Source organism: Octodon degus, unplaced genomic scaffold (genome assembly GCF_000260255.1).
Source record: "Octodon degus isolate 3935 unplaced genomic scaffold, OctDeg1.0 scaffold00020, whole genome shotgun sequence".
In the NCBI taxonomy this organism is placed as follows: domain Eukaryota; kingdom Metazoa; phylum Chordata; class Mammalia; order Rodentia; family Octodontidae; genus Octodon; species Octodon degus.
This window is the reverse complement of record NW_004524596.1, coordinates 5,845,429-5,865,584: the sequence shown is the minus strand read 5'-3', so window position 1 is coordinate 5,865,584 and position 20,156 is coordinate 5,845,429. Positions and strand designations below refer to the sequence as shown.

General features: G+C 40.1%; 1 protein-coding gene, 1 non-coding gene and 1 pseudogene across 3 annotated transcripts in view; all 3 read right to left on the bottom strand.

Moving 5' to 3' along the window:
• The window catches only part of LOC101577391, a 9,359-nt pseudogene extending 4,632 nt beyond the window's left edge, over positions 1–4,727 (bottom strand).
• Positions 4,728–8,442: 3,715 nt separating this feature from the next.
• The window catches only part of Gpatch11 (G-patch domain containing 11), a 13,059-nt gene continuing 1,345 nt past the window's right edge, over positions 8,443–20,156 (bottom strand). For both annotated transcript variants that reach the window (XM_004627614.2, XM_023711293.1), the window contains exons 2-10: positions 18,578–18,725; positions 17,796–17,867; positions 15,976–16,202; positions 14,948–14,989; positions 13,683–13,803; positions 13,426–13,516; positions 11,327–11,440; positions 10,580–10,661; positions 8,443–9,364 (exon numbers count right to left, since the gene is read on the bottom strand). In XM_004627614.2, coding sequence (XP_004627671.1) covers positions 9,309–9,364; positions 10,580–10,661; positions 11,327–11,440; positions 13,426–13,516; positions 13,683–13,803; positions 14,948–14,989; positions 15,976–16,202; positions 17,796–17,854 — 792 coding nt within the window. In that variant the 5' untranslated portion in view covers positions 17,855–17,867; positions 18,578–18,725 and the 3' untranslated portion in view covers positions 8,443–9,308. The remainder of the gene's footprint in view (positions 9,365–10,579; positions 10,662–11,326; positions 11,441–13,425; positions 13,517–13,682; positions 13,804–14,947; positions 14,990–15,975; positions 16,203–17,795; positions 17,868–18,577; positions 18,726–20,156) is intronic.
• LOC111815734 lies at positions 12,091–12,197 on the bottom strand. The gene has a single exon (XR_002820380.1). It is a non-coding gene; the product is annotated as a U6 spliceosomal RNA (small nuclear RNA).

Sequence of the window (20,156 nt, the reverse complement as noted above, 5' to 3'; positions counted from 1 at the left end):
TTAAAGTCTCCCATTACAATTGTATTATTGGGCTGGTGAGATGGCTCAGTGGTCTAAAGCACCTACTTAGAACAACCTAAGCAAAGCACAGGGACCGCGGTTCAATCCCCCAGCACCACATGCCAGCCTAGCCCCGCCCCCTGGTGGGCTGAGCTGGCCACACACATACACACACATACACACACACACACACACACATAAAGAAATAGAATTAAAAAAATAATAAAATAAATAAATTTTAAAAAACAATTGTATTATTACTCATTTGATTTTTCATGTCTGTTAAATTATCTTATGTGATGGGTGCTCCTATATTGGGTATATATATATATTTATGATTGCTATCTCTTCTTGCTATTCTCGTCTTTTAAAAAAGACAATACACACACATAGTTTTGAAAGAGCCATTTTAATCTAGTTGCTTCATTAAAAATCATAATCATTAAACAAATATGTATACACATATTGAACGAACACATATAACACATATATAATGCTTCAATGATATGTTTAATACATTTGGCACATTGCCATATACAGTGGTATGTGTTGCGTGTGTGTACATTTATGGTCACTGCATAACTTGTGAGGCCAGTGCAAAATAAAACTCAAGGTCCTTGTTAAAATATTAAATGTGGGGGCCAGGGAGATGGCCCAGTGGAATAAGCGCTTCCCTGGCAAGCGCAAGGGCCTGAGTTCAATCCCCGGTTCTGCCAAAAAATAAATAAATAAATAAATAAATAAATAAATATAAATGTGGGACACTTCTGAGCATGGTCATGTGCAACTGCACAAGTTGCATGTTCATGAAGCGAGCTCTGTGTCTGAATATATATGTTACCTGAGGGAAAAAGTGTTTCAAAATATGAACAGAAGCTTCTTCAAGTCTTTACTTTCTGGTAGATTTATTGAAGACATAAACACAGCATCCATTTTCCATATAAGTGTTCAACATAACTTGAGGTTCTTCGGCATGTTAGCTTTTCTTTGTGCAATGTCAAATTTATTTCAATATTGTTCCGATTTATTGCTTATCCAATGTAAGCCTGTAACACATTTATGTTCAAACATACAGAAAAATAGAATGAAGCTATGTACTGGTTCCTTAAGTTGAGTAAATATCACAATTTTGCCTTTCTAAATATCACATTTACTCTCTTCCTTTGCCTTTCTCTCCCTCCAGTGCTCAGGATCAAACCCAGGGCCTCCGTGTGATAAGTGCTCTAGCACTGAACTATACCCTCAGCCCAGGGCACATTATCTTAAAGTCAATGTCAGGAATTATAGCATTTTAGTACTCAAAAATGTGTCCCTGATAGACATGGTTATTTTTTAATCTTTTTTTTTAAATGTATTTAGTACAGGATCTACAGGGTCTCACTACACATATCGAACTCATAGTAATCCTCCTGTTTTCAGCCTCCCAAGCACTGGGATTACAGGCATGAGCCACCACACCCAGTCTCAGTTGCCATCTCAGCGCACCCTGGGGGCAGGGCCAGCACAGCATGTGAGGCATTGAAACCTGTCACTGAGCCTGCCTAAGCAGGTGCTTTAGTCTGCTGAGCTATCTGGCCAGCCCTACTTTTTACCTTGATAGAACGATAGTATCATTGTCACATTTAACAAAACTAACAAGATCTCTTTAACATACAACTACTTTGTAGTTGCCTTGCTTGTTTTTAGTCCTTTTTTGCATTTTAACTTTTTTTTTTTTTTTGGTTGAACTGATTTTTAGGAAACATTTATTTTTTTGTTTTTGTTGCCAAGGACTGAACCCAGGGCTTCCAGCTTGCTAGGCAAGCATTCTACTGCTGAGTCAAATCCCCAGGCCCATAATTACTTTGTATTCAGCTTTTCTATCTCAAAAGTCTTTGTGACTTGTTTATTTTTTTAATTAATTTTATTGATAAATAACAATGAGACAGTTTCAAAACAGGTTAGTAGGACAGTTACAATAATTAATACACTACATATTGTTGTCTTCATAGTAGTTATTTGTAGTACAAGATGCAGACATGATATCTTGTCTCAATACTTAGTACAAATCTTTTTTCTTATTGAACTAAGAGAAAGTAGCTGTATATCTACCCTAACTAATTTGTATATTCATACATTTTTTTTTCACTATAAGATGGTCCTTCATTTGTATCCCCCTTTTGTGTTTAGTTTTGTCAGAGATGGGTATTCCATTGCCATTCAAATATTGCAGGTGTGTGAATTCAGCAAAATAATCCAATATAGTCCAATAGACCATAAAAGTAGTGCCAGTCCTGTAGATTTGTGACTTGTTTAAATGAAAACTGAATACTACATTTGGTTGGCTAGTCTCTTTTATTCTCTAACATTTGCCCTATATTTTCTTTCCTTGTACCGTTTATTTGAGTAAGAAAATAGACCACATGTCCTGTAGAATTCCTTTTTTTAAACTTCTTGTTACATTTTTATTAAAGCAACAAAAAGTGCACATCATCCATAAAGCTTTTTTACATAATACGTTCTTTTACATAATACTACTGACCTTTGTCTCCTTTGTGTCTTCTGTTACAGAAGCCTACAAACACACGATTTTCGTTTTCTTAACAGGACAGGGCTGCTATAGGGTCTGCCTCCGGGAATTTGATTTTAAAGTGAACATCAAACATGAAGTAGAAGACCGTGGAATGGATTCTTAAAAGGTGGGGCCTGTTTGCAGGCGAGACACGAGAACACAACTGCCAGAATTCAGAGCTTTCCAGCAACCCACCTTTTTAATTTTTTCTTTTAGGGAAGGGTCTACAGGGTGTTCAGGGTCTCACTACTAGATCAGACTTGTAGTGAGTCCCCATATTTACAGCCTCCCAAGAGTTAGGATTACAGGTGCACACCACCATGCCCAGTCTCAATTGCCCAGTCTTAATTGCCATGTCAGTGTGCCCTGGGGGCGGGACTGGCATGGCAGGCCCCAGGATCAAACCCCCGGCCCCTGGCTTGCTTGCACAACCCCTGGCCCCTGTGCCTGCTTGCAGGTACTTTAATCTGCTGAGCTATTTGGTTAGCCCACAACCCTGAGGGCAGAAAAAGGGTCAGATCTGAGCCCTGTTAACCTCATAGCAGTAACCCTGGAAGCAGCATCTGGGAGGCAGTATGGAAGCTAGGGCTGAAGGGCAGGAAGAACTTGGGTGGGAGTGTGTGCTACTGAGTAAAGAAATCCAGGAAAGGAGACTGGCGAGGGGAGTGGAACCTGGGAGTGACACAGGTTGTGACAGGGGGCTGCTCAATAAGCAGGGCAGGTTCAAGGCTGCTCTGATACTCTACCTTTTATCTCAGGGAAATGTGTGGCCTCCTGAGAACCCATCATCTGTGTCACTGAGGAAGGGAAGGAAATGAATTTCTTCTGGTGCAGTTTCTTTTTCTCCAACCTAGAACAGTAGATAGATACATCTACAGACAAATGTGGATTGTACCGAGTGCTGAGCACCTCGGAGAAAGCACACTAGCAAAGGTTTGGCTTTTAGTGTCAGGCCTACAAGAACACCAAGTGGTCCTGCAGAAACGAGTGTCCTCCCCTTCAGCTCAGGAAGACCTGCCAAGTCCCCCTGACAGCCATCGTCCCAAGGAAAGCAAGAGATAGTTCCTTAGGCCTGGGAGGAAACCAGGGGATTCTGAGCACTTGCTTTCCTGAGTTATTTCTAAATGTCCACACCAACTAGCAAATAAGGTTCCATTTTGGTCTGAAAAGAAACCATATTCCCAGATAGATGCAGACTGTTTTGTTTTTTTGTTTTTTTTTTTTTTTTTTTTGGCAGAACCAGGGATTGAACTCAGGCCCAGGCAAGCACTTATTTTACTGAGCTATCTCCCTGGCCCACTTTTACAGATTCAATCCTATTTTTTAAACTTTGATTTACAAGTCTTAGACCAACGCTTTCATATCTATTCACACCAGAACATCCATTTGCGTTGCTATTTTTCCCCGGATTAAATTTCAAATGAAGAGATCCTTGAACCTTTTCTTTATGGCTGATTTTTGGAGACATGCAGCCTGCTTTTCCTGATTCCACCCTGCAAACTTTTTTCCTGCAATTCTTTTACTTTGCCTTAGCACAACTGCATTGACCAAACGGTTTCCTCTGATGGTGATAGGAGAGAGTGAACTCTGAGATGACTCTTCTGGACTTGTATCACAATAAACTGAAACTGGTGTAGAACTGCTACTGAAGAGATTACTTGGCAACAGCTCAAAGTTAAATTTGTGCTTGATGGACTTCCTTTTCTTATTTGAGAGACCATGAGAAAAATCTACTGGCAATTTGCACTTAGCATTTGGTGTTAGAATCATTGGGGATGCAGACAGCTGGGAGTTCTGTCTTGTTGAGGTGTAACAGCGAGTGTTCTGCTAGATTTAAGTTTACTTAGTGCTCCCTTGACAAAATCTCCAACACTTTGTCTTTGCTTTCTCTTACACTCGCTAGAGGCTTCATGTTCACCTTCTTCTTCAAAGCCTTCCAATGGTGGAGTAACACTGAGACCATCAATACCCAACATCACTGGTATCTTTTCCAGGATAAAATCTGGTACCTGCCCAATGTCTGAGGCATAATTTATAAAAGTCTGCACTACTGTAGCCTGTCATTGTAGCTTTTTTTCTGTGTGAGAAGACATCTTTTCATGTCCTTCACTTGTCTGAAGAAGATTTGGTGCAAACATTACTGCAAGATTGCTGCTATCCATCCTTTTTTTTTTTTTTTTTTGGTGCGGAACTGGTGATTGAACTCAGGCCCTTGCACTTGTCAGGGAAGCGCTTATTCCACTGAGCCATCTCCCCGGCCCTCTATCTTATTCTTGCTGAACTTAAGACAAACATTCCTGAGAAAGTTAAAGAAACATCTTAATATATCAACTGTATGATCAGTCATAAGGCAGGAAAGCAACTGTAGCTGTGTTCTTTTCCTCTGATTCTAACTATTGAGCTTTGAATAGTGCCCCATGCAAATCAGCTGGAAGAATGGGCTCTTGCAATTCCCTAAAGAACTTCTTAAGAAGCCTTGGACTATCACAAGGAAGTGCAGAAGACAGGCCACATTCATCATCCAGTTTAATCTTTTCTAAATGTATTTTTTGGTGCAGCTTGAACCCTTGGTGATCCTCCTGTTTTCAGCCTCCCCAGAGCTGGCATTACAGGTGTGTGCCACCACATGTGGTCTCCCTGGCTGGCTCAGCACATCCTGGGCGTTGTGGTGTGGCATGTGGTGCTTGCAATCAAACCCGGGCTCTCTGCTTGCCTAAGCAGGTGCTTAGTCCGCTGAGTTATCTCACTGGCCTTTATCCAATTTATTCCTTAGTGCCTTTAGGTGAATAACTGATCCTGATTTCCTAAAAAGCCCCTTTGTATGAATATGCTTTTCTAAAGTGCAAGCATCCACAAGAAAGCTTGGAATGTGTCCATATGTGGTACAAGAGAGTTGGGTAAGGCATTAAAAGGGACTCCCAAGTATTTTACTCTGTTTCTGTGAATGTTGATTCATGTTTCCTGCGATTGCACCGTCCACAGCTACCTCTGACCTTAATATTAATAGCACAGGCAACTGGAAGGTGCTGCAGCAATGCCAGTCTAATCTGCCTCTGACCCCACATCTCGGTCGCGCCATCCCCTCTCCGAGTAGGATCTAGGTCTGGAGTCTGGTTCGCCCCAAGGCTTCCAATTCCCCAACACGCTCAGATTAGAGCTCCACTCCTCTGCCTTTCAGCCAGGTGTGGCACCCTGAGGGCCCAGGCCCAGCCACTTCCACAGCTTTCCCTCCACTTTTTCTGCACTTATACACTCCCTCCTCTCTAGATCCTAGGATCCAGGCACACCTCATGCTTGCACTTAGACTAACCTTCTTTATCTCATCTAATCCCTTCAGTTACTCACACCAACTTCCCTTTTTACTCTGATTCTTTGGGTACTTTGCACAACAGCCCGATGTCAGCCAGCCTTCCACATTTCTGGCCACCTCCAATGATCCCTTCCCTTTTAAACTTCACTCTGCCTGCTCCAGCACTCTCTGAAATGCAAAGATGACCCTTAATTCATCCCTCCAACCCCAGCAGGTGCAGCTGGGCCTCTCACCTGCATCCCTGGTCCAGCCCAGCCCAGCCCAGCCCAATCCAGCCTCCATCTCTCTCATAGACACCTGCTACACTGTGACTGCCCCACCAGTTTCTGAAAGAGGAAAGAATTCCTCCTTTAAAGACTTGCTGATGGTATCTTCATGTCTGGTTAGTTCTAGATCTGGAAGCTTTTGATTCTTCTTTATTCCAAGAGTATATTTTATCTTACTTATTTTACAGGGAAAAATAGTATATATTTAGAAAGAGGCAGCTGGCCTAAGTTTAGATGATCCCAATTTTTTTTTTTTTTTAATGGAACTGGGGATCGAACTCAGGCCCGTGTGCTTGCCAGGCAAGCACTAATTCTACTGAGCCATCTCCCTGGCCCCAATTTTGTTGGCAACATCCAACACATCATGATCGGGAGCCAGTTGAACATATGCCTTCTTCTCTCCATCAGGCCGGATTTGGGTATTGACCTTGGTTCTGACATCCACAATGAACACGAGTGTGTTGTTGTTGTCCTTGATCTTTTTCATGGCTGACACTGTGGTCAGAGGGAACTTGATGATGGCATAGTGGTCAAGCTTGTTTCTCCTGGGGGCTCTCTTCTGAGGGTATTTGGGATGCCTCCGGAGCCGCAGTGTCTTGAGCTGGTGGAAGGTGGGTGACATTCCTATCTTTTTCTTTTTGTGGCTGTGGATGCCTTTCAGCACAGCCTTCTTGGCCTTCAAAGCTTTTGCTTTGACTTCAGCTTTGGAAGGGTCAGGGGCTTTCTTCACCTACAGTGCCATCTTAGTTAAAACAAACAAACAAACAAACAAACAAAAAACTCCAAGGATATTTTAGAGGTGATGCTGTGTACATTTTGAATTTCTTCAAGAGGTACGTGATGCCTATTGTCCTTTCAGTGACTTTTAAGATTGATCAGTGGGGCTCTGGTGATATAATCCACATAAACCCTTCCGAACAACATTTCACCTAATGGTTCTAGTGGACGATGATGATTGTTGCCCCTATCCATTACTTCATTTGAGGGGTTGAATACTGATTTTCTGATTCTAACATATCCCACTTATCACATTTGCTTTTTCTATAAAGAACTTTCTCTATGGGAAGATGGGACGTCTACTTGATTTTTATTTTTTTAAATGTATTTAGTACAGGGTCTACAGGGTCTCATACACAGATCAGACTCATAGTGATCCTCCTGTTTTCAGCCTCCCAAGCTCTGGGATTACAGGCTTGTGCCACCACGCCCAGTCTTAATCACTGTCTCAGCGTTCCCTGGGGGCAGGGACAGCACAGCATGTGGAGCCAGGAATCAAACCCCGATCCCTGCACTTTGCCTAAGCAGGCGCTTTAGTTCGCTATCTGGCCAGCCCTCCTACTTGGTTTTTAGAATGAGTCAGTTCTTAGAAAGCTCCAAGAGTGACAAGTGACTTTTTTTTTTAAGCAGGGGTATGGCCTACCCAGTACTTTAAAGTATATTTAGAATGGTTTGGGGCAAGGAGAGACTATCTGGAAGGTCAGAAGAGTGAAACACTTAAGAGGGCCTGAACTGCAGGAGGGGATTAGGAATTATGGCAACAACAAACATCAAAATTTCCCTCCAAACTTGGTGGCAGGCGAGGAAGAGGATTCTGGTGCCATTAAGTACAGGTCTCAGGTTAACCCCCAAAGAGCCACACATATTTCAGAGGTATCTGTCTCATGCTTTCACCTACTACAGTCTTCAGTAATTTAGATTGTAAGCCAGTGTTGTCTGATGGCATATCCACAAACATGACGTGCACTCCATTACTGATGCGCCAGAGCACTCACAGAAAGATGCAGAGAACAGCGCAGGACATACAGGAGAGGAAGCAGCTACATTTCAAAGTTTACCATCTGGGTATAGCTAATACCCAGCCCACCCCCGAAGTCTGTTCATTCTCAATCTGTCACCATGACTTGTCCTAATCCTCCATTTTCTCAAAATGGTCACACATGAAGGGACTGGTTGACAGATGCAGTGACACCACTACTGGTTTAAATACTAACTGAAAACTGTAATAGGCAAAACTGTAAGGCAAGTAAAATGCCTTTTGAAATATAGGGTCTTTGCGGGGTAAATTTGGTTAAAACCTGTTTTAATTTCTTATGGCTGCAGGACACAAGACAAGTGGTGAGTTGTCCCCATAGCCAGTAAGAGGAGAAAGGCAAGCCATCTCCTGTTTAATGCTGTTCCATCTGAAACCATCCACACGGTCTGGAGAAGGACTAAATATTACACTATGTTTGGTGAAATGACAGGAAGGGATTTGGCTGTAAGTTGAAGAGAAAGATGTACTCCTTCGTCTTAGCTAGTCATATAGTTTTATTATCTTTAAACAAATAAGCAGATATTAAATGGCATTCAACCATATATTTAAATACATAGTTCATATTCATAAAAGTTTGGATGACGAACTGGGGTCTAGAAATTAACTCAGTTGTTGACTAGTGGGTCTAAAGTTTTCCTGAGTTTCAGAATCAAGAATCCTGATGCCCCAAATACAGTGACCAATTAGCTTAACCTGTGCAAATAATAGGTCAGCTATCGATACCTGCTTGTGTATATTTGAAATCTCTCTGCCTTAGCTTCCAGAGTGATGGGATTACAGGCATGCAGCACCACAGCTGCAAGAGAAGTGTCTTTATTTGACAGTTGATACTGGGATGGAGAATCAAGCAGACGTGGGGAGGTAAAGATGGGGTGGGCAGGAGAATCAAGCAGATGTGGCTCAGCCCCTGGGAGGTTCCCTACTCTTTAAGGGCTAAGTGGTCTCAGAACACACAGTGGGCTTTGCCCCTACAAGGCAGAGGCTTGTTGTGCTCTCTAACCAGGAAGAAATGTTAGGGAGTCTATTAGAGAAAAAGCCAATCTTTTCCTCTATCTCCGCTTCATTACTAGTACGGCTGTTCTCATCCTGTGTCTTTATTTTTCAATTTGTTCTGAAGCTAAGCAAGGAATAAGAGTGTTGCTACCTGCTGGGGGCCTTAACTCCGCAAGCATCACAATACAGTCATAAATTACAATAGTCCAAATCTTTATACTTGTGTTCTAAAGAGGAAACGTGTTATTTTTTTAGGTCAGTAAACAATGATATTCTAAAGTACAAATACTTATAAAGTACAAAAAGAATAAAGCATTATATTAAAGTCTTCTTTCCTTACTGGAATAAACAATTCTCACTTTATTACAAATAATCTTAGTCATGGTCTGCAGAAGTTGGTCCTGGGCAATTTGAAGATAGATCTTCTTTATCTATATAGTTTATGTAAGAAAAATAAAAGATTAATACAACTTTTATAGTGAACTTCTAGAGGATAATTTCAATATGACATATATTGATAATGAATTGTGTCTGCTAATTAGTTACTCTGCTACACAAACTAGGAAGAGATAAAAACAGTAATATAATAACCAAAACCTCTTCACCTTCAAGTACAAAGTCCTTAAATACAAGTTAGCAAAGGCAGCTTGGGCAAATACATTAGAAGGGGGAGCACATGGCTTCATCAGACATTTGGCAGATTTTTATTTATTTATTTTATATATTTATTCTTTTGGTACTGGGGATTAAACTCAGGACCATTTGGCAGATTTTAAACCAATTCTTACAATGAAAAAAAATGAAGTGAAATTCAATGTATCTGATTTGTATGGCTCAAGGATAATATTCTATCTAAATGCACAAAAAATTAGCTCTAAAAAGGTAGATTAAAAAAATCTTTAAAAACAAAATATGAAACATTTTATCTTCTCAAATCACTTTAACATTGGAATTTTTAGGGGCAGGGATATAACTCAATAGCACAGTACCTACCTGGCAAGCATGATGTCCTGAGTTCAATTCCCGGTAGGAAAAACAAAAAAACTATATATATATATATATATATATATATATATATATCACTCAAAGATCCCTTACTACAATTCAGGTATTTAAACGTTTAAAGGAATTCTATTTATTTATTTGTGTGTGTGTGTGTGGTCAGCTCAGCCCACCAGGGGGTGGGGCTGGCTGGCATGTGGTGCTGGGGGATTGAACCAAGGTCCCTGTGCTTTGCTAAGCTTATTCTAAGTAGGTGCTTTAGACCGCTGAGCCATCTCACCAGCCCAGGAATTCTAATAAGGATTCAATCATTGCTTTGTTTTGTGGCCCTGGGGATTGAATCCTTTGAACACTGACTATATCCACAGCTCTTTTCATTTTGAGACAGGGTCCCATTAAGGTACCCAGGCTCCCCGCAAATTTACTGACCTCCTTGATGAGCCTCCTAGTAGCTGGGATTACAGGCTCATAATTATCATGCATGGCTCCATGATTTTTGTAGTCGTTATTTCTTTAAGACATTGGTTCCACATTGCCATTTGAATAGAGTAAGAAACTTCTACTGTCTTTGGGAAATGTGATTTCTACTAAAAATCAAGGCATTCATATTTAATATTTTTAAATAGTATGAAGCATTTTCTTACCTTCATAGGCTGTTCCACACCAAATACAATACAGATGTTCTTCCCTTAGGTAACTAGTCAATATCTGTAGTTTTTCCAGTACCTAAATATAAGCCACACACACATAAGATTCCCATAGAACAGGCTCTTGTTTCCGCTTAGATCATGTTGCCTCAGGCGGTGCTTTTTCTGCAAGACTCTCAGTGATGAGAAGTGTCAAGGGCAGGAAGAACACATTTGAACATGCCCCAGTTTACTAGCTATCCTGAAATTTTCAAAAGTCTGCCAGACACATTGAAGACCACTGGTTAACACTGAAAAAATTAAAAAATTGAAAAAATGTTTTTGGCTGACTCTACGATAATAAGCATCTGTTAGAAATCCCTTCTACTTTCAAGACATCAACCCTGTTCGCCCAAGATGGGGTAAAGGTGAACACGGTCTCATTCTGTATGAAGATCTCACTGTGGTTTACATTTGCCGCTCATTCATCAAGCTGAAGATGAAAAGGCAAACCAAAAGTGAATGGCAAACCAGTATCAAATTTTGATATGGGGTTAATAAAAAATCCTGTGCACTCCCCTTCAGCAGGGGATAATCAGCAATACCTAAAGATACTGTTGGTTGACATTGTTAAAACTAGAGGGTAGAAACCAGGGATGCTGGTAAACATCTATAAATGCCCACAATCAAGAATCACCCAGCTGAAAGAATTAGTTGTGTCAAGGACAAGACACCTGCCATGAGGGAAATGGTGCCAAAACATACACTTAAATCTTCACTTTTATACTCATCTTCATCCTCTTCTTTTTCTTCCTCCTCTTCTTCAGTTTCTTCTTCAGGCTTCAACCAGTACCATGCCTCTCTGGGAACTTGAATATTCTGAAAATGCAGAATTATTCTCATGAGATATATCTAAACATAAGACTATCGCAAGTACAACAAGTGTGCTGAGGCCAACTGAATATTCTTTTTTTTTTGGCAGTACTGGAGATTGATCGCAGGGCCATCACACTATGCTAGATCCCCAGCCCTTCTCAAAAAATCGTTTTGAGTCAGTGTCTTCCTACATTGCTAAATCGCTCTAGGTGGGCTTGAATTTATGATCATTCTGGCTCAGGTTCTAATAGTTCTGGAATCACAGGAATTTATCAGCATGACCTGCTCATTCTTTTTTTTTTTAAATGAGAGACATTTTAGTATACGCAGTAATACAGCAGTAACAATGATACGGCGTGCAATTTTTAAAATTAATTGTATTGAGAAAGAAATAGCAACGAGACAGTTTCAAAACAGGTTAGGAAGACAGTCACAATAATTAATACATTGCATATTATTGTCATATTATTGTCTTTATAGTAGTCATAGTACAAGATGCAGACATGATCTCATGTCTAAACAATATTAGTATGAATCTTTCTTCTCACTACAAAGTAGCTATGTATGTATCCTATTTTGTATATACATATATATATATATATTTTCACTACAAAATGGTCTTTCATTTCTTTTTTTTCTTTTCTTCAAAATTTAAAAATATGGAACGCTTCACGAATTTGCGTGTCATCCTTGCGCAGGGGCCATGCTAATCTTCTCTGTATCATTCCAATTTTAGTATATGTGCTGCCGAAGCGAGCACTGCTCATTCTTTTTTGAAATATGTTCTTTCAGTAAATGTAAGTACTTACTGAGTGCTGCTTTAGGAGTAAAGCACTGTCCTGTGAATTACGGGGATGCAAAGTCTAACTAGAATGTTCTCTCTATGTGGCTGCTAACAGTCCAGGAGGAGGATATACTATAGATATAAAATAATACATAGAAACTAGGCAATCATAAGTATCAGGAAATATTTAAAATATTTATTCTATGAAGATGCAGCAAATGAGAGATTGCTTCTAGCAATCTACACACATTAGAAAGAAACTTGGGAAGCTGTACCGACAGTTTTGAGATGTTAAATGAAGTCATTTTATTATTTTTTTAACATAAAAATAAGCAACAAGCAAAAATAGACTTCTTAAGCCACTCAAATCTGAAATAGGATTCCATCTTTATACACAAGAGACACATAATGTACTGAATATGAATGGAAATGGGCTCTTCTAGTTACTCAAATATTATGAGGAACAGAATTTCTAGTGGAGTAATCAAAATACAAATTAGCAGAGGACAAGTTATTTAATCTTTATTTGATAATTCAGGTAACTCAAGATTCTGCAGCAAAGAAGCCATCAGTGTATTTATTATCATAAATCAGTAGTGAATACTAAACAAAGCTTCAATGAATAAAAAGATAGATAAACCAGGCTTGGAGTCTTTTTTTTTTTTTTTCTCCTTATAGTATTGGGACTGAACACAGGGCCTTCACAATCAGCTATATCCCAACCCTTCCCATCTTCTATTTTGAGATAGGGTCTCATTAAGTTGCTAAATTGTTCAGGCTGAGCTTGAATTTGCATTCTTCCACAGCCTTTCAGAGTGCAGGGATTATAGGTGTACATCACCATGCCCCAGTGAAGTTTAGAGTTCTTTTTTTTTTTTTTTTTTATTTTATATATTTGGTACAGGGTCTCACTATGCAGCTTAGACTCACAGTGATCCTCCTGTTTTCAGCTTCCCCAGCACTGGGATTACTGACATGTGCCACCAACCACCATGCCTGGACTTGGCCAGTGTGCCCCAGGGGCAGGGCCAGCACGGCATACAGGACTGGATCAAACCCTGGTTCCTGCACTTGCCAAAGCAGGCACTTTGTCTGCTGAGCTATCTCACCGGCCCACGAGTTCTGTTTCCGTTAAACAAAACACGTGGGAAATCATACTGGGTGGCAAAACACTTTTGGATGCTGAAAGCAAGTAAGATTTTACCTTCTGGGTATCCAACTGTTGACAGGCTCGCTGGCTTCTCTTAAGATCTCCTTCAAGTTTCATTTCATCTTGCTTATTTTTAAGTCGCATCCTAGTGGAAAGAAAAAAGGTACAGTAACATCTGTATTGTCTTTAACCACTGCTCATGGCCTTTTATTATACGTAGCTCTTTCGCCATTTTATATTCCCCAGTAATGAGAACATATCACAGTAAAGAGGATTTGAAACCAAGAAAGAGTTCAAATACGAAGTTTTACCGAAACTGTTCTGCAGCTTTTTCTTCGGCTTGGTTTTTCATGTGAATCTTTCTTTTGTAGCTTTCTAATTTTTCTTCTGCTTTCCGTTTTAATAATGCCTCATGACCAATGCCACTCTTCCCTGTTTAAAGAAAAAATTCTGATGAAGTGCTGTGCTTTTTTACAATTTAAATACTTGCAAATTAAATGCAATTCTCATTTGAATATAATCATTTAAACTCATTCACTAGAATGACAGAAGGAATTAAAGCTCTTTTTTGTGTTTTCAAAGTACACAGTCATATTCTTACAAAGATCAGAAGTTTCATCTTCTAAGACTGTATACATTTTTAAAAAGCAGTAAAATAGTTATCAACTGTTATACTTTTATGTAAGAAAGCTGAATAAGACATGTCTTCTTCCTTTGAGTTCATCCAAATTATTAAGCAAAACATTTCATTAATAAACCTGTCTCAACACATTTAGAACATTTCAATGAATAAAAATAAAATTAGATTGCACTTTCTTTTTTATGTATTTAGTACAGGGTCTACAGGGGCTCACTACACACACTGCACTTATAGTGATCCTCCTGTTTTCAGCCTCCTAAGTGCTGGGATTATAGGCACACACTACCACACCCAGTCTCAAGTCTCTGCTCAGCGTGCCCCGTGGGCAGGGCTGGCATGGCACGTCAGGGATCAAACCCTGGTCCCTGCATCTGCCTAAGCAGGCACTGTAATCCGCTGAGCTAGCTGGCTGGCCTAGTATTGCACTTTCAGTGGTCACAATGATTTTTCTCTACATTTTCATTATTTAGGTTTTATTTTATACTAAAACTTCCTTTTTTTTTGGGCAGAACCAGGGATTGAACTCAGGACCTTGCACTTGCCAAGGAGGTGCTTGTTCTACTGAGCCATCTCCCCGACCCCTAAAACTTTCTTTTTTGAGAGAGGGTCTTGATGCTAGTTTAGACTAACCTTGAACTTACTTTGTAGCCCAGTGTCTCCAACTTCAGGCAATTTTCCTGCCTCAGTTTCCCCTTGGAGTACAGACACATGCCATTATGACCAGCTCTCAAAATTTACTTTAATTTCACTAAAACTTTTATTTTCTTTAGAAAATAAAACCTTCTAAAGGGTTTAGAAGTCTATCAAACATTTTACTAAAGGCTTCCCATAAGAACTATAACAGTATCACCTTTAAAAAGTATTAAGCAAATATTTGTGGTGGATTTAAGCGTAAGTTACTATTACTGGAAAATAGGTTCAAAAACAATTATATACCTGTTTTGACGTTAAGAGGAATTGGTTCAATGATACCATCTCCTAAAAGAGAGAAAAACATAGTTCTAGCTCAAAAATTTTCGCTCTGTACAGTATATGACTTTACAGTGGTTGCGACATCACTCCCCCCCCCCAGGTTCAGGGATATGCAACACTGAAATCTGAAAATTAATACTATATGTAATCAAATACCTCCCTTGCCTTCAATACCTAATTATCAATAAAGCGGCCTGGTAGTCTCTTATTTCACTTTCAGAAGTGACAATACTGATATAATAGGTCCAAGAGGGTAACAGCCTTAAGAGAAAGCAAAGCCTTGGTGTGTGAAAATGAAAGCAATTGCAATGAAAGAGAAAAGATGTCCATCTCACAGAAGTTACTATAAATATACTGCCCTGCATTTTAATAACCATTTCACATCCCAAAAGAGGTGTGAATAGTGTTTGAGTGAGGCAGCTGCCCTGCCAATATCCTCAATGTTGCTTCATTGTCCTTTGGCCATTTTGCCTCTTAACCCTTTGTCACCACTCTTCGCTGCCTCTACTGTAAGCCAAGTCCATCCCAGTTGGTAGTATCTTCAAGGCTGCACTGGACTGAGAAGCAGCTGTATGTATACATGTATACATACACTGGGGGTTGAACTCAGGACCTTGCGCATGCAAGGCAAGCACTCCATCACTGAGCTACACCTCCAGTCTTTTTTAAATTTTACTTTGAGACAGGATCCAGGTAAGTTGCCCAAGCTAGTCTCAAACTTGTGACCATTCTGCTTCAGCCTTGATGGGACTTCCTGATCCATGCCAGCAGGCTTTGTAAAAAGCAGCTGCTAATGGCACAAGTGACATCTAAAATGGATGTGCAAAAATGAAAGTCCTCTATAAATCTTGTCAGCACATAAGAGACAAGGAAAGCTTAAGTTCCTTCAGTTTTTGGTAGAAGAACACATATTACATTGTCATCTGTGGTTCTCCTCACTACACCTCATCTGGGTAGTTAGGAATGCCTGTCTATTTCAGAATGTAACTTACCACTCTTGCCTAGCGCTTGACCACTTTTATAGCCCATCTTTTGAAGCAAAGCAAACCCTTTGTTTTCACAGCCTAGGGCATTTTTCAACCCAGTGTCACGTCTTTCTCGTTCCTCTTCTTTTAAACTCTTCTGTCTGTTTTTCAAATTAGCTTCCTGTTGCTTTTCTTCTTTTCGACGGGCTTCTCGGATTTGCCTGAGCATTGGTAATCCTGGTCTGATATCCTCTCTAAACCATAAAAGAAATGGTTATCTTAGATAAGCACATAGTTTTTTTTTTATAGCTTTGCTGCTTACTTGACACTAATCAGTATTTGAGTATTTCAACATCATCTCTATGACCATCTGTGCTATTACTGGTATTACAGCATAATCAGTGATCTCCAACAATGACTGTTTTAGTAGAATTGATGAAGGGTGATTATATATTGTGGGAAGCTAAAGAAACTATAGGAAGATGACTAATCTTTATTGGAGGCCAGCAATAATAAAGAGCAAAGCCTACTAAAAGCTAGAAGAGACAGGATGAAGTAAGGGAAAAGGAATAAATTTCTGTGGAAGGAGAAAAAAATGATCAAGCTCATAAATATAATGTTAGCACAGAGAGGGAAAAGGGGGCTACTACTCTCCTTTTCTTTATTATTATTATTTTTTAATTTACGTATTTGGTACAGGGTCTTACTACGCAGCTCAGACTAATAATAATCCTCCTGTTTTCAGCCTCCCCAGCGCTGGGACTAAGGGCATGCACCACCATGTTTGGGCTGGTGCAGCAGGTGGTACCGGGGATCAAACCCTGGTCCCTGCACTCGCCTAAGCAGGTGCTCAGTATGCTGAGCTATCTTGCCAGCCCTCTGCTACTCTCTTTGTGTGAACAAATCAGTGTCATTGCTGGCAGGAATGTACAACCATTATGGGAATCAGTATGCAGATTCTTCAAAAAACTAAAAGCCAGCCTTGGTGGGACATGCCTATAATCCTAACATCAAGATGCTGTGGCAGGAAAATCACCATGATGTGGAGGCAGCAGGGCTACATAGTAAGCTCAAGGCCAGCCTGAACTGCACAGTGAAACCCTTTCTCAAAAAAAAAAAAAAAAAAAAAAAAAAGCAAACAAACAAAGGAATTAAAACAAAACAATTAAAAATATAAATTCCATTTGATCCAGCTATTCCCTTTCCAGGAAACTTTCCAAGAGACATATTACTTTCAACTCAATGTTGCACAGCAGCAAAATTTGTAATAGCTAAATCTTAGAGGTAGCCTATTATCTATAGATAGATGGATAATGAAAATGTCATATTTATACCTCATGGAATACCACTTGACTATAAAGAGGGAGAACTTCGCATCATTTATAGAAAAATGAATGCAACTCGAAAACATGTTAAGTGAAATAAGCCAGACACATAAGCTTAAATAGCATATGTTTTCTTTCATATGAGAAATCAAAAGTGTAAATGAGGCATGAACAAAATGAAAGGCAGATGTGATGAGACGGGAAGACAAGTCTTTTGTAAATGGGAATGGGAGTGTGCAATGGAAGGCTGGAGGGAGAGGAGGAGGAGATGTGGAAAGAATTGGGATGTGTTGTGCACACGTACCAACCACCTACAATAAACGTAATTGAGAATGGAGGGAGGGGAAGGGGAGTAAAAAGAAGAAGTGTTAAGTACCTGTACATACCTCCTAAGGTAAATGTAAACATTATATACTACAAATGTGTACTAATAAAAAAGAAAATCCAAAAATCAATGTCATTGCTTCATAGTCTATGCATATTCTATGCATATTATTACATTAGATGTGTACTTTTACTTACTTGACATTAATGAAGGAATCTGACATATAGTCCTCTTCTTCTGCCATGTTCAACTTCATATGGCAGTACTACCTAAAAATCAAAACAGAAAGAAAATCATAATTTTCTTTAGCATACTGTTATGGTGTGGGTCTAGTTGTCTCCCCAAAGCCTCATGCAGTCATGGGGCAGTGGGCTCTAGAGTTTTGGTTAATTCACAGTTTAATGCTGGGATTACGCTGTGAGTGCTACACTTGCCCTGGGACAGATGGCCTGAATGCAATATAAGGGAGAGAGCCTCTGCTGTTGTAGCCCCTGCTTCTTCCTTTATGCTCTTGCTGTTTTGCTGCTTTTGCCACCGTGCACTGATGCCCTCTGCCCTCTGCCCCTCTGCCTTGGAGCCAGCTGATTATGGACTGAAATCTCCACCAACTGTGAGCTAAGTAAACCTTCCCTTCCTTAATTTTGGGCATCAGGTATTTTGTCCCAGCAATGAGAGAAAAGTAACTGAGACATATACCAAAACGAAAATAAACCCTTGTTTATCCCTAGGCATCAGCTTTCTCCAGAATACTACTGTGTATTCAAGTGCTCCTTGGACATCTTTATTTGTGAAGTTCTCAAGCTCAAGTTAAAACAATTCATCTTTCTTCCCAAACCTCTTCAATCCCCTGTATTTCCATGTCAATGTCACCATTCCTTCTCCCTTCCTGACCTCTGCTAAACCTTTGTCAATTCCCCACAACAGAATTTCTCACAATTACTTTTCCCATAGTTGTGATGACTACAGATGTTTTCCTCACCTGAATGATTACAACATCCTTTTAACAGGACTTACTGGCCTTTGGCCTCTCCTCTTCTGTATGCCCACCAAAGTGCTTTTGGTTTTGTTCTTCCAACGCAAGTCAGGTCAGGTCATGTCTCTGTTTTAACCCTTTAGTAAACTTTACCCTGTAGGTAGTGGAGAACTGGGTAATTAGCAAAGTAAGAGATGTTGTTTTTTGTAGTCTGATCTGACTCCTTTAGGTTATTATTCAAGCCATACATGCTCATCAATATCCTCTGAACATACCACAGACATTTCCTTCCTCCTAGGCTGAGGCTTTTTCATCAAAAAACTGTCTTGACCACTCCAGACACAGTCTCTTTATGATACTTTATGTTTGAAGTTGCTCATATAGAACTTGATCTGTTGATTTTGTAATAAATAATGGAGTCCTCTTCCCCCCGCATGTCAACATCTTTTTAAAAATTAAAAAAAAATTTCATAAATACAAAAAAACTACATAATGCGAATGTTTTATGGTATGAACACTTATAACAATGCAATACCCTCTAAGATAGCCCCCAGCTATATGCACATCTTGGATTCTTCACATCTGTGTGCAGTCTCCTCCCACAGTGAACTAAACTGACCTGCATAACCAACAGGACTTTGTGGAAATGATGGCATTACGGTTTACAGCCAAGTGTCCCCTCAAAGGCTCTTGAGCCTCAGGTCCACTGATGAGCTGATAGGCAAAGGATTTGGGAGGGCAAGTGCAGTTGGAGGAGGGGGTCACTGGATGTGTGTCCTCCAGGGCCTAGCTCCATCCCTCCTCCTTTGATCCATCTCTCTGCTTCCTATCTGCTGTGCCATGGGCTGGTTTTCTTCTGCCAAATCCCTTTGCCATGCTGTCCTGCCTTGGAGCCAGCTGAGGCCTATGGACTGGAATATCCAAAAACCCTGAGTCTAAAAAAAAAAAACAAACCTTGAGTCTAAATCATTTCTTCTTTAAACTGTGGGTGTTAGGTACTGTTTCTCAGCAATGAGAAAATAAGATGGAATGTGAATCTGGTCAGAGCAGACACTGTAGTTCTTGGTTTGATCACTCTAACTTTGAAGCTGACTAATGATTTAATTGAAGGAAATCAGCGGTTGCATAACACAGATACTCAATAAGCTTTATAGAGAAGTCCACTTGGGAGGAACTGAGTCTCCAGTCAACAGCAAGCACAAGTTTGTGAGCCCCATGAGTGGGAACGATCTTGGAAATAGTTTTCTATTCCCAGTCAAGCTTTTGAATGACTCAGACTTGGCAAGCAACTTCATTAAGAAGGACTAAACTATGCTGAAGAGCTCACAAATTCCCAACTCACAGAAACTGTTAGTCAATAAATGACAACAGGTACCTTAGGCTGCTCATGTTTTGTATAATTTGTTAGCAAAATAGAAATTTTTTTTATCATTAAAATCAGTAGAAGCTGGGGCTGGAGAGATGGCTCAGTGGTCTAAAGCACCTACTTAGAACAAGCTTGGCAAAAGCATCAGGGACCGCGGTTCAATCCCCCAGCACCACATGCCAGCCAGCCCTGCCCCCTGGTGGGCTGAGCTGGCCTCTC